This window comes from Ranitomeya imitator, chromosome 2, assembly GCF_032444005.1.
Source record: "Ranitomeya imitator isolate aRanImi1 chromosome 2, aRanImi1.pri, whole genome shotgun sequence".
NCBI lineage: Eukaryota > Metazoa > Chordata > Amphibia > Anura > Dendrobatidae > Ranitomeya > Ranitomeya imitator.
In genome coordinates this window covers 27,547,444-27,562,535 of record NC_091283.1, presented here as the reverse complement: position 1 = coordinate 27,562,535, position 15,092 = coordinate 27,547,444, and the positions used below count along the sequence as shown (strand labels likewise).

The following is a 15,092-nucleotide window of genomic DNA, read 5'->3' as shown; positions in this document are numbered from 1 at the left end:
TGACATGTCACAGTGCCCACTGCAGCCTGCTGAATCCTGACAGTGTGTATAGTACACACCGGCATGTGATAGTGCCCACTGCACCCTGCTGAATCCTGACAGTGTGTATAGTACACACTGCATCCTGGGCACAAGCCCGGTGTGCCCCCCTAGTTTAGCCCCTGCAGAAGTGAGGAAAAACCCTTCAAGACCCCAAACTCTGCCGTATTACAGTGCCCCACCTGTGCTGATCCTGGTCTCCCCCTTGCACCTCCATAATGGCGGCTTATCTTGTGTTGTTCTCTCACGTCGACTCCTCTTTCGGCTTTTATTCCCCTTAACCCTGAGACACGCTTCTTCTCCAAGCCGGCATTACGGAACAAGAACACAGTGTTTACCGTTGGGAACAGGGCGGCCATCATCAATCCGACCGAGCTGGAGGGTCCGATCATCGTGCCGCACACTGCGCAGAGGGGCGACGTCAGAGTAAGTGACGGACCAGGACGAGGCTTGTGAGAGAAGGGTGGGGGGTATAGTGAGGATTACAGACCCTCTTATCGGTTTTTGGGGGGAATTTGATGGTGTCCTTCTCCCCGTCCTCTCCCCAGTACCCGTTTGAGTCCCTGTTTCGCAGTCAGCACTACGCCCTCCTGGACAACAGCTGCCGGGAATTCCTCTTCCTCTCGGACTTCTTCCTGGTGAGCGGAGTGGCCGCACTGGAGCTCTTCAATACGGTGATGGGCCGGAGTTTATCCATGTTCCTGGTGAGTTCATGCCCGACATTACTCATAAGGAAAAAGTGGAGTCCATTGCAACCAATCAGGGCCCTGCTTTCATGATACAACCGTGCTGCAGGAAATGAGAGCTGGGCTGTGATTGGTCACTTTCATTCTCTTCCTCCATCTACAGAAGCACATTGACTCGTACGTGTCGGACTGCTACGACAGCATCGCCATCTTCCTCTGTATACACATTGTGCTGCGGTTCAAGGGCATCGCGCAGAGGAGGGACATCCCCGCCATAGACAAGTGAGACCACTAGAATCATAAGACCTGTAGTTAGAGGCTCCTGCAGGTTCGCAGACATTTCTTATTGCACTAATGCATCTAAAAGGTACAAAAATAAGAGTCCACATTTGAAAACGTGCCGTTCTGTGTATGCAGCTCACAGGCAGAGCTATGTGTTACCAAGATAACAGAGGACAAACAGACCCCATGTAGCCTGATCTGCTCTGCTCTCATAGAAGTGAATGGAGCTCTGGTGATGGTGGATTTCCTGGGGCTGCCAGTAATTATTGTTCTCACCCATGACAGGTACTGGGACGCCCTGCTGGACATGCTGTGGCCCCGCTTCCAATATATCCTGGAGCTGAACATACAGAGTATCCGGAACACGGACCCTCAGAGACTGGGGACTCTGGACACGAGACCCCACTATGTAAGACCCAGGGATGACATATATCGGGGATTACATACGCCACCAGCAGAATAGTGAGTGCAGCTCTGGGGTATAATACAGGATGTAACTCAGGATCAGTAATGTAATGTATGTACACAGTGACTGCACCAGCAGAATAGTGAGTGCAGCTCTGGAGGATAATACAGGATGTAACTCAGGTTCAGTAATATAATGTATGTACACAGTGATTGCACCAGCAGAATAGTGAGTGCAGCTCTGGAGTATAATGCAGGATGTAACTCAGGATCAGTAATGTAATGTGTGTACACAGTGACTGCACCAGCAGAATAGTGAGTGCAGCTCTGGAGGATAATACAGGATGTAACTCAGGTTCAGTAATATAATGTATGTACACAGTGACTGCACCAGCAGAATAGTGAGTGCAGCTCTGGGGTATAATACAGGAGGTAACTCAGGATCAGTAATGTAATGTATGTACACAGTGACTGCACCAGCAGAATAGTGGGTGCAGCTCTGGGGTATAATACAGGATGTAACTCAGGTTCAGTAATGTAATGTATGTATACAGTGACTGAACCAGCAGAATAGTGAGTGCAGCTCTGGGGTATAATACAGGAGGTAACTCAGGATCAGTAATGTAATGTATGTACACAGTGACTGCACCAGCAGAATAGTGGGTGCAGCTCTGGGGTATAATACAGGATGTAACTCAGGTTCAGTAATGTAATGTATGTATACAGTGACTGAACCAGCAGAATAGTGAGTGCAGCTCTGGGGTATAATACAGGAGGTAACTCGGGATCAGTAATGTATGTACACAGTGACTGCACCAGCAGAATAGTGAGTGCAGCTCTGGGGTATAATACAGGAGGTAACTCAAGATCAGTAATGTAATGTATGTACACAGTGACTGCACCAGCAGAATAGTGAGTGCAGCTCTGGAGGATAATACAGGATGTAACTCAGGTTCAGTAATATAATGTATGTACACAGTGACTGCACCAGCAGAATAGTGAGTGCAGCTCTGGGGTATAATACAGGAGGTAACTCAGGATCAGTAATGTAATGTATGTACACAGTGACTGCACCAGCAGAATAGTGAGTGCAGCTCTGGGGTATAATACAGGATGTAACTCAGGTTCAGTAATGTAATGTATGTATACAGTGACTGAACCAGCAGAATAGTGAGTGCAGCTCTGGGGTATAATACAGGAGGTAACTCGGGATCAGTAATGTAATGTATGTACACAGTGACTGCACCAGCAGAATAGTGAGTGCAGCTCTGCGGTATAATACAGGATGTAACTCGGGATCAGTAATGTATGTACACAGTGACTGCACCAGCAGAATAGTGAGTGCAGCTCTGGAGTATAATACAGGAGGTAACTCAGGATCAGTAATGTAATGTATGTACACAGTAACTGCACCAGCAGAATAGTGAGTGCAGCTCTGGGGTATAATACAGGATGTAACTCAGGATCAGTAATGTAATGTATGTACACAGTGACTGCACCAGCAGAATAGTGAGTGCAGCTCTGGGGTATAATACAGGATGTAACTCAGGATCAGTAATGTAATGTATGTACACAGTGACTGCACCAGCAGAATAGTGAGTGCAGCTCTGAAGTATAATACAGGATGTAACTCAGGATCAGTAATGTAATGTATGTACACAGTGACTGCACCAGCAGAATAGTGAGTGCAGCTCTGGAGTATAATACAGGATGTAAATCAGGATCAGTAATGTAATGTATATACACAGTGACTGCACCAGCAGAATAGTGAGTGCAGCTCTGGAGTATAATACAGGATGTAAATCAGGATCAGTAATGTAATGTATGTACACAGTGACTGCACCAGCAGAATAGTGAGTGCAGCTCTGGGGTATAATACAGGATGTAACTCAGGATCAGTAATGTAATGTATGTACACAGTGACTGCACCAGCAGAATAGTGAGTGCAGCTCTGAAGTATAATACAGGATGTAACTCAGGATCAGTAATGTAATGTATGTACACAGTGACTGCACCAGCAGAATAGTGAGTGCAGCTCTGGAGTATAATACAGGATGTAAATCAGGATCAGTAATGTAATGTATGTACACAGTGACTGCACCAGCAGAATAGTGAGTGCAGCTCTGGGGTATAATACAGGATGTAACTCAGGATCAGTAATGTAATGTATGTACAGAGTGACTGCACCAGCAGAATAGTGAGTGCAGCTCTGAAGTATAATACAGGATGTAACTCAGGATCAGTAATGTAATGTATGTACACAGTGACTGCACCAGCAGAATAGTGAGTGCAGCTCTGGGGTATAATACAGGATGTAACTCAGGTTCAGTAATGTAATGTATGTACACAGTGACTGAACCAGCAGAATAGTGAGTGCAGCTCTGGGGTATAATACAGGAGGTAACTCGGGATCAGTAATGTAATGTATGTACACAGTGACTGCACCAGCAGAATAGTGAGTGCAGCTCTGCGGTATAATACAGGATGTAACTCGGGATCAGTAATGTATGTACACAGTGACTGCACCAGCAGAATAGTGAGTGCAGCTCTGGGGTATAATACAGGAGGTAACTCAAGATCAGTAATGTAATGTATGTACACAGTGACTGCACCAGCAGAATAGTAAGTGCAACTCTGGGGTATAATACAGGATGTAACTCAGGATCAGTATTGTAATGTATGTACACAGTGACTGCACCAGCAGAATAGTGAGTGCAGCTCTGGAGTATAATACAGGAGGTAACTCAGGATCATATACATAGTAACATAGTAACATAGTTAGTAAGGCCGAAAAAAGACATTTATCCATCCAGTTCAGCCTATATTCCATAATAAATACCCAGATCTACGTCCTTCTACAGAACCTAATAATTGTATGATACAATATTGTTCTGCTCCAGGAATGTAATGTATGTACACAGTAACTGCACCAGCAGAATAGTGAGTGCAGCTCTGGGGTATAATACAGGATGTAACTCAGGATCAGTAATGTAATGTATGTACACAGTGACTGCACCAGCAGAATAGTGAGTGCAGCTCTGGGGTATAATACAGGATGTAACTCAGGATAAGTAATGTAATGTATGTACACAGTGACTGCACCAGCAGAATAGTGAGTGCAGCTCTGAAGTATAATACAGGATGTAACTCAGGATCAGTAATGTAATGTATGTACACAGTGACTGCACCAGCAGAATAGTGAGTGCAGCTCTGGAGTATAATACAGGATGTAAATCAGGATCAGTAATGTAATGTATATACACAGTGACTGCACCAGCAGAATAGTGAGTGCAGCTCTGGGGTATAATACAGGATGTAACTCAGGATCAGTAATGTAATGTATGTACAGAGTGACTGCACCAGCAGAATAGTGAGTGCAGCTCTGAAGTATAATACAGGATGTAACTCAGGATCAGTAATGTAATGTATGTACACAGTGACTGCACCAGCAGAATAGTGAGTGCAGCTCTGGAGTATAATACAGGATGTAACTCAGGATCAGTAATGTAATGTATGTACACAGTGACTGCACCAGCAGAATAGTGAGTGCAGCTCTGGGGTATAATACAGGATGTAACTCAGGATCAGTAATGTAATGTATGTACACAGTGACTGCACCAGCAGAATAGTGAGTGCAGCTCTGGGGTATAATACAGGGGGTAACTGAGGATCAGTAATGTAATGTATGTACACAGTGACTGCACCAGCAGAATAGTGAGTGCAGCTCTGCGGTATAATACAGGATGTAACTCAGGATCAGTAATGTAATGTATGTACACAGTGACTGAACCAGTAGAATAGTGAGTGCAGCTCTGGAGTATAATACAGGATGTAACTCAGAATCAGTAATGTAATGTATGTACACAGTGACTGCACCAGCAGAATAGTGAGTGCAGCTCTGGAGTATAATATAGGATGTAACTCAGAATCAGTAATGTAATGTATGTACACAGTGACTGAACCAGCAGAATAGTGAGTGCAGCTCTGGGGTATAATACAGGATGTAACTCAGGATCAGTAATGTAATGTATGTACACAGTGACTGCACCAGCAGAATAGTGAGTGCAGCTCTGCGGTATAATACAGGAGGTAACTCAGGATCAGTAATGTAATGTATGTACACTGTGACTGCACCAGCAGAATAGTGAGTGCAGCTCTGAAGTATAATACCAGATAAGTTATGTGCATGTTCTTGTCCTTCTCGCAGATAACCCGACGTTATGCTGAGTTCTCTTCGGCTATTGTTAGCATAAATCAGACATTTCCTAATGAGAAGACGAATGTCCTCCTGGGGCAGCTGCAGGTACGGGTATACAGTGCGGTGTCGGTGGTAGAGGCCCGGGATCGGGGAATCGCCTTTTCCCGCGTCTCGTCTTTCTTAGTTTACTCTGTGGTTTTCTTATTTCAGGTGGAGGTGGAGAACTTTGTCCTGAGAATGGCGGCGGAGTTCTCGTCCAGGAAGGAGCAGCTCATCTTCCTCATTAATAACTATGACATGATGCTGAGCGTGCTGATGGTATGGACGCCCCCGTTACTACACGTCTCTCTATAGGACCCCCGTCTTTTATTCATCTTCTCATTCTTTATTTAAAGGAACGAGCGACGTCTGACAGTAAAGAGGTGGAAAGTTTCCAGCAGCTTCTGACTGCGCGGACCCAGGTTAGTGGCTGCTGCAGCGGCTCTTTACTGCACTTTATGGCATTGGGCTGTTGTCGCATCTCTCCACCAGGAGTTTATAGAAGAGATCCTGTCTCCATCCTTCGGGGGAATGATCGCCTTTGTAAAAGAATCTGAAGCTCTTATTGAGAAGGGGCAGCAGGAGCGGCTCCGGAGCGAGGAAGGTGGGTGACGCCATGATGCCGACCACGTGCGATCAGTCACTGGCTCCACTCCTGACCCATTCACTTCTTCCAGCCCGTGTCCCGCTGCTCGTCCGAGGCTTCTCTTCTACGTGGAAACAGGCGGTGGAGACGCTCAGCCATGATGTGATGAGGTCGTTCACCAACTTCAAAAATGGCACCAGCATAATACAGGTAACGTGGATCTGACGAGGACAGGACAATATCCACAATATGTAAATATGCCGGCAGCAATGTCAGGAATCACTGTAAATGTGCAACAACTTGGTGAGTATTAGGCTACTTTCACACTAGCGTTGTTTGGGATACGTCGCAATGCGTCGTTTTGGGGAAAAAACGCATCCTGCAAAGTTGTCTGCAGGATGCGTTTTTCCCCATAGACTAACATTAGCGATGCATTGCGGCGCATTGCCACACGTCACAACCGTCGTGCAACGGTTGCGTCGTGTTGTGGCGGACCGTCCAAACAAAAAACGTTGCTTTCAACTCCGCCCCCACCTTCCCGCATCTCACAATGCGGCAGCGGATGCGTTGGAAAAATGCATTCGCTGCCTCCGTTGTGCGGCGCTTCCACAGTATGCGTCGGTACGTCGGCGCAACGGTCTGCGACGGGCCGAGTACGACGCTAGTGTGAAAGTAGCCTTACAGCTATTACTGCAGATTCTTATCATGTAATTATATATACAGGGAGCTCCCCCTAGTGGTGGCTGCAGACAGGATCTTATCATGTATCTCTGTATACAGGGAGCTCCCCCTAGTGGTGGCTGCAGACAGGATCTTATCATGTATCTCTGTATATACAGGGAGCTCCCCCTAGTGGTGGCTGCAGACAGGATCTTATCATGTATCTCTGTATACAGGGAGCTCCCCCTAGTGGTGACTGCAGACAGGATCTTATCATGTATCTCTATACAGGGAGCTCCCCCTAGTGGTGGCTGCAGACAGGATCTTATCATGTATCTCTGTATACAGGGAGCTCCCCCTAGTGGTGGCTGCAGACAGGATCTTATCATGTATCTCTGTATACAGGGAGCTCCCCCTAGTGGTGGCTGCAGACAGGATCTTATCATGTATCTCTGTATACAGGGAGCTCCCCCTAGTGGTGGCTGCAGACAGGATCTTATCATGTATCTCTGTATACAGGGAGCTCCCCCTAGTGGTGGCTGCAGACAGGATCTTATCATGTATCTCTGTATATACAGGGAGCTCCCCCTAGTGGTGACTGCAGACAGGATCTTATCATGTATCTCTATACAGGGAGCTCCCCCTAGTGGTGGCTGCAGACAGGATCTTATCATGTATCTCTATATACAGGGAGCTCCCCCTAGTGGAGGCTGCAGACAGGATCTTATCATGTATCTCTGTATACAGGGAGCTCCCCCTAGTGGAGGCTGCAGACAGGATCTTATCATGTATCTCTGTATACAGGGAGCTCCCCCTAGTGGTGGCTGCAGACAGAATCATATCATGTATCTCTGTATACAGGGAGCTCCCCCTAGTGGTGGCTGCAGACAGGATCTTATCATGTATCTCTGTATACAGGGAGCTCCCCCTAGTGGAGGCTGCAGACAGGATCTTATCATGTATCTCTGTATACAGGGAGCTCCCCCTAGTGGTGGCTGCAGACAGGATCTTATCATGTATCTCTGTATATACAGGGAGCTCCCCCTAGTGGTGACTGCAGACAGGATCTTATCATGTATCTCTATACAGGGAGCTCCCCCTAGTGGTGGCTGCAGACAGGATCTTATCATGTATCTCTATATACAGGGAGCTCCCCCTAGTGGAGGCTGCAGACAGGATCTTACCATGTATCTCTGTATACAGGGAGCTCCCCCTAGTGGAGGCTGCAGACAGGATCTTATCATGTATCTCTGTATACAGGGAGCTCCCCCTAGTGGTGGCTGCAGACAGAATCATATCATGTATCTCTGTATACAGGGAGCTCCCCCTAGTGGTGGCTGCAGACAGGATCTTATCATGTATCTCTGTATACAGGGAGCTCCCCCTAGTGGAGGCTGCAGACAGGATCTTATCATGTATCTCTGTATACAGGGAGCTCCCCCTAGTGGAGGCTGCAGACAGGATCTTATCATGTATCTCTGTATACAGGGAGCTCCCCCTAGTGGAGGCTGCAGATAGGATCTTATCATGTATCTCTGTATACAGGGAACTCCCCCTAGTGGTGGCTGCAGACAGGATCTTATCATGTATCTCTGTATACAGGGAGCTCCCCCTAGTGGAGGCTGCAGACAGGATCTTATCATGTATCTCTGTATACAGGGAGCTCCCCCTAGTGGAGGCTGCAGACAGGATCTTATCATGTATCTCTGTATACAGGGAACTCCCCCTAGTGGTGACTGCAGACAGGATCTTATCATGTATCTCTGTATACAGGGAGCTCCCCCTAGTGGTGGCTGCAGACAGGATCTTATCATGTATCTCTGTATACAGGGAGCTCCCCCTAGTGGTGGCTGCAGACAGGATCTTATCATGTATCTCTGTATACAGGGAACTCCCCCTAGTGGTGGCTGCAGACAGGATCTTATCATGTATCTCTGTATACAGGGAGCTCCCCCTAGTGGTGGCTGCAGACAGGATCTTATCATATATCTCTGTATACAGGGAGCTCCCCCTAGTGGTGGCTGCAGACAGGATCTTATCATGTATCTCTGTATACAGGGAACTCCCCCTAGTGGTGGCTGCAGACAGGATCTTATCATGTATCTCTGTATACAGGGAGCTCCCCCTAGTGGTGGCTGCAGACAGGATCTTATCATGTATCTCTGTATACAGGGAGCTCCCCCTAGTGGTGGCTGCAGACAGGATCTTATCATGTATCTCTGTATACAGGGAGCTCCCCCTAGTGGTGGCTGCAGACAGGATCTTATCATGTATCTCTGTATACAGGGAGCTCCCCCTAGTGGTGGCTGCAGACTGGATCTTATCATGTATCTCTGTATACAGGGAGCTCCCCCTAGTGGTGGCTGCAGACAGGATCTTATCATGTATCTCTATATACAGGGAGCTCCCCCTAGTGGTGGCTGCAGACAGGATCTTATCATGTATCTCTGTATACAGGGAACTCCCCCTAGTGGTGGCTGCAGACAGGATCTTATCATGTATCTCTGTATACAGGGAGCTCCCCCTAGTGGAGGCTGCAGACAGGATCTTATCATGTATCTCTATATACAGGGAGCTCCCCCTAGTGGTGGCTGCAGACAGGATCTTATCATGTATCTCTGTATACAGGGAACTCCCCCTAGTGGTGGCTGCAGACAGGATCTTATCATGTATCTCTGTATACAGGGAGCTCCCCCTAGTGGAGGCTGCAGACAGGATCTTATCATGTATCTCTGTATACAGGGAGCTCCCCCTAGTGGAGGCTGCAGACAGGATCTTATCATGTATCTCTGTATACAGGGAACTCCCCCTAGTGGTGACTGCAGACAGGATCTTATCATGTATCTCTGTATACAGGGAGCTCCCCCTAGTGGTGGCTGCAGACAGGATCTTATCATGTATCTCTGTATACAGGGAGCTCCCCCTAGTGGTGGCTGCAGACAGGATCTTATCATGTATCTCTGTATACAGGGAACTCCCCCTAGTGGTGGCTGCAGACAGGATCTTATCATGTATCTCTGTATACAGGGAGCTCCCCCTAGTGGTGGCTGCAGACAGGATCTTATCATGTATCTCTGTATACAGGGAACTCCCCCTAGTGGTGGCTGCAGACAGGATCTTATCATGTATCTCTGTATACAGGGAGCTCCCCCTAGTGGTGGCTGCAGACAGGATCTTATCATGTATCTCTGTATACAGGGAACTCCCCCTAGTGGTGGCTGCAGACAGGATCTTATCATGTATCTCTGTATACAGGGAACTCCCCCTAGTGGTGGCTGCAGACAGGATCTTATCATGTATCTCTGTATACAGGGAGATCCCCTAGTGGTGGCTGCAGACAGGATCTTATCATGTATCTCTGTATACAGGGAACTCCCCCTAGTGGTGGCTGCAGACAGGATCTTATCATGTATCTCTGTATACACGGAGCTCCCCCTAGTGGTGGCTGCAGACAGGATCTTATCATGTATCTCTGTATACAGGGAGCTCCCCCTAGTGGAGGCTGCAGACAGGATCTTATCATGTATCTCTGTATACACGGAGCTCCCCCTAGTGGTGGCTGCAGACAGGATCTTATCATGTATCTCTGTATACACGGAGCTCCCCCTAGTGGTGGCTGCAGACAGGATCTTATCATGTATCTCTGTATACAGGGAGCTCCCCCTAGTGGAGGCTGCAGACAGGATCTTATCATGTATCTCTGTATACAGGGAGCTCCCCCTAGTGGTGGCTGCAGACAGAATCATGTCATGTATCTCTGTATACAGGGAGCTCCCCCTAGTGGTGGCTGCAGACAGGATCTTATCATGTATCTCTGTATACAGGGAGCTCCCCCTAGTGGAGGCTGCAGACAGGATCTTATCATGTATCTCTGTATACAGGGAGCTCCCCCTAGTGGAGGCTGCAGACAGGATCTTATCATGTATCTCTGTATACAGGGAGCTCCCCCTAGTGGAGGCTGCAGACAGGATCTTATCATGTATCTCTGTATACAGGGAACGCCCCCTAGTGGTGGCTGCAGACAGGATCTTATCATGTATCTCTGTATACAGGGAGCTCCCCCTAGTGGAGGCTGCAGACAGGATCTTATCATGTATCTCTGTATACAGGGAACTCCCCCTAGTGGTGACTGCAGACAGGATCTTATCATGTATCTCTGTATACAGGGAGCTCCCCCTAGTGGTGGCTGCAGACAGGATCTTATCATGTATCTCTGTATACAGGGAGCTCCCCCTAGTGGTGGCTGCAGACAGGATCTTATCATGTATCTCTGTATAATTGGAACTCCCCCTAGTGGTGGCTGCAGACAGGATCTTATCATGTATCTCTGTATACAGGGAGCTCCCCCTAGTGGTGGCTGCAGACAGGATCTTATCATGTATCTCTGTATACAGGGAACTCCCCCTAGTGGTGGCTGCAGGCAGAATCTTATCATGTATCTCTGTATACAGGGAGCTCCCCCTAGTGGTGGCTGCAGACAGGATCTTATCATGTATCTCTGTATACAGGGAGCTCCCCCTAGTGGAGGCTGCAGACAGGATCTTATCATGTATCTCTGTATACAGGGAGCTCCCCCTAGTGGAGGCTGCAGACAGGATCTTATCATGTATCTCTGTATACAGGGAACTCCCCCTAGTGGTGGCTGCAGACAGGATCTTATCATGTATCTCTGTATACAGGGAACTCCCCCTAGTGGAGGCTGCAGACAGGATCTTATCATGTATCTCTGTATACAGGGAGCTCCCCCTAGTGGTGGCTGCAGACAGGATCTTATCATGTATCTCTGTATACAGGGAGCTCCCCCTAGTGGTGACTGCAGACAGGATCTTATCATGTATCTCTATACAGGGAGCTCCCCCTAGTGGTGGCTGCAGACAGGATCTTATCATGTATCTCTGTATACAGGGAGCTCCCCCTAGTGCTGGCTGCAGACAGGATCTTATCATGTATCTCTATACAGGGAGCTCCCCCTAGTGGTGGCTGCAGACAGGATCTTATCATGTATCTCTGTATACAGGGAGCTCCCCCTAGTGGTGGCTGCAGACAGGATCTTATCATGTATCTCTGTATACAGGGAACTCCCCCTAGTGGTGACTGCAGACAGGATCTTATCATGTATCTCTGTATACAGGGAGCTCCCCCTAGTGGTGACTGCAGACAGGATCTTATCATGTATCTCTGTATACAGGGAGCTCCCCCTAGTGGTGGCTGCAGACAGGATCTTATCATGTATCTCTGTATACAGGGAGCTCCCCCTAGTGGTGGCTGCAGACAGGATCTTATCATGTATCTCTGTATACAGGGAACTCCCCCTAGTGGAGGCTGCAGACAGGATCTTATCATGTATCTCTGTATACAGGGAGCTCCCCCTAGTGGTGGCTGCAGACAGGATCTTATCATGTATCTCTGTATACAGGGAACTCCCCCTAGTGGTGGCTGCAGACAGGATCTTATCATGTATCTCTGTATACAGGGAGCTCCCCCTAGTGGTGGCTGCAGACAGGATCTTATCATGTATCTCTGTATACAGGGAGCTCCCCCTAGTGGTGGCTGCAGACAGGATCTTATCATGTATCTCTGTATACAGGGAGCTCCCCCTAGTGGTGGCTGCAGACAGGATCTTATCATGTATCTCTGTATACAGGGAGCTCCCCCTAGTGGTGACTGCAGACAGGATCTTATCATGTATCTCTGTATACAGGAAGCTCCCCCTAGTGGTGACTGCAGACAGGATCTTATCATGTATCTCTGTATACAGGGAGCTCCCCCTAGTGGTGACTGCAGACAGGATCTTATCATGTATCTCTGTATACAGGGAGCTCCCCCTAGTGGTGGCTGCAGCCAGCTAGAATTTTAGCATTTCACTCCACCGGGGATTCAGAGCTCTGATCTATAACATTAATACAAAATAAATGTGAATATAAGTTTTAACTTTGTCGAGGAAATTTGCATCCATAAGATTAGGTCATCGCCCATTTGTCTCCATTCTCCTCTGAACACTAGGCCATTGATCTTCTATGGTCGGAAATCTCATCTAGAAATGTATCCAGGCCTTGATTGGAGTTTGTTTGTGTCCTGCAGGGGGCGCTCACCCAGCTGATCCAGTATTATCATCGCTTCCATAAGATCCTGTCCCAGCCCCCGCTCAGGAATCTGCCGGTTTGCTCAGAATTAATCAATCTTCATCATCTGATGGTCGAGCTGAAGAAGCACAAACCAAACTTCTGAGGGGTCTGCACTCCTGGACTGTGAAATACTGTACGATAGTCTCTGCCCAAACGTCTCCTGGCCGCTCCGCGTCTTGTAAGGTTCTTAATTTATGTGATAAACACGTCCCTAATAAAGTAACGTCTCCGGTCTCAGACTCTGTCATTGGATGATTAAAGGGAACCGGTCACCAGTTTTTTAGAATCCCAACAAATGTCTCCACCTTTCTCTGTTGTTCTTCATTTCCCACATGATTACATTGCCTCCAGACTCCCCCGTACACCTCAAAAATACCATTGGGAGTCCGGAGGCAATGTCATTACTTGTTAAATGCAGAACAGCAGAGATAAGTGGTGGCATTTGTTGGGATACTAAAAAACTGGTGACCGGTTCACTTTAAGTGGAAAGTTTAAATATAATTTGATGTGGAACAGAAGAATAAACCCCAGAGACTCTGCTCACTGCGACATTTATATAGGGATGCAGTGAGGTTTCTTCCACAGCAATGGCGGCTGAGCACGGCCCCGGGCTATGAGATCTCACCCTACAGCGATGGCGGCTGAGCACGGCCCCAGGCTGCGAGATCTCACCCTACAGCGATGGCGGCTGAGCACGGCCCCGACCTGCGAGATCTTACCCTACAGCGATGGCGGATGAGCACGGCCCCGGGCTGCGAGATCTCACCCTACAGCGATGGCGGCTGAGCACGGCCCCGGGCTGCGAGATCTCACCCTACAGCGATGGCGGCTGAGCACGGCCCCAGGCTGCGAGATCTCACCCTACAGAGATGGCGGCTGAGCGCGGCCCCGACCTGCGAGATCTTACCCTACAGCGATGGCGGCTGAGCACGGCCCCGGGCTGCGAGATCTCACCCTACAGCGATGGCGGCTGAGCGCGGCCCCGGGCTGCGAGATCTGACCCTACAGAGATGGCGGCTGAGCGCGGCCCCGGGCTGCGAGATCTCACCCTACAGAGATGGCGTCTGAGCGCGGCCCCAGGCTGCGAGATCTCACCCTACAGAGATGGCGGCTGAGCGCGGCCCCGGGCTGGGAGATCTCACCCTACAGCGATGGCGTCTGAGCGCGGCCCCAGGCTGCGAGATCTCACCCTACAGAGATGGCGGCTGAGCACGGCCCCGGGCTGCGAGATCTCACCCTACAGCGATGGCGGCTGAGCACGGCCCCAAGCTGCGAGATCTCACCCTACAGCGATGGCGGCTGAGCGCGGCCCCGGGCTGCGAGATCTCACCCTACAGCGATGGCGGCTGAGCGCGGCCCCGGGCTGCGAGATCTCACCCTACAGCGATGGCGGCTGAGCATGGCCCCGGGCTGCGAGATCTGACCCTACAGCGATGGCGGCTGAGCACGGCCCCGGGCTGCGAGATCTGACCCTACAGCGATGGCGGCTGAGCACGACCCCGGGCTGCGAGATCTCACCCTACAGAGATGGCGGCTGAGCACGGCCCCGGGCTGCGAGATATCACCCTACAGCGATGGCGGCTGAGCACGGCCCCAAGCTGCGAGATCTCACCCTACAGCGATGGCGGCTGAGCGCGGCCCCGGGCTGCGAGATCTCACCCTACAGCGATGGCGTCTGAGCGCGGCCCCGGGCTGCGAGATCTCACCCTACAGAGATGGCGGCTGAGCGCGGCCCCGGGCTGCGAGATCTCACCCTACAGAGATGGCGGCTGAGCGCGGCCCCGGGCTGCGAGATCTCACCCTACAGCGATGGCGGCTGAGCGCGGCCCCGGGCTGCGAGATCTCACCCTACAGAGATGGCGTCTGAGCGCGGCCCCAGGCTGCGAGATCTCACCCTACAGAGATGGCGGCTGAGCGTGGCCCCGGGCTGGGAGATCTCACCCTACAGCGATGGCGTCTGAGCGCGGCCCCAGGCTGCGAGATCTCACCCTACAGAGATGGCGGCTGAGCACGGCCCCGGGCTGCGAGATCTCACCCTACAGCGATGGCGGCTGAGCACGGCCCCAAGCTGC

At 49.7% G+C, this 15,092-nt stretch overlaps 1 protein-coding gene across 1 annotated transcript in view; it reads left to right on the top strand.

The window, feature by feature from the left end:
* The window catches only part of VPS52 (VPS52 subunit of GARP complex), a 28,504-nt gene extending 15,251 nt beyond the window's left edge, over positions 1-13,253 (top strand). Inside the window, exons 11-20 of the mRNA XM_069746270.1 lie at positions 332-465; positions 588-743; positions 889-1,007; positions 1,293-1,416; positions 5,620-5,715; positions 5,821-5,928; positions 6,006-6,071; positions 6,142-6,253; positions 6,327-6,445; positions 12,977-13,253. Coding sequence (XP_069602371.1) covers positions 332-465; positions 588-743; positions 889-1,007; positions 1,293-1,416; positions 5,620-5,715; positions 5,821-5,928; positions 6,006-6,071; positions 6,142-6,253; positions 6,327-6,445; positions 12,977-13,123 — 1,181 coding nt within the window. The 3' untranslated portion in view covers positions 13,124-13,253. The remainder of the gene's footprint in view (positions 1-331; positions 466-587; positions 744-888; positions 1,008-1,292; positions 1,417-5,619; positions 5,716-5,820; positions 5,929-6,005; positions 6,072-6,141; positions 6,254-6,326; positions 6,446-12,976) is intronic.
* The last annotated feature ends 1,839 nt before the right edge of the window (positions 13,254-15,092 follow it).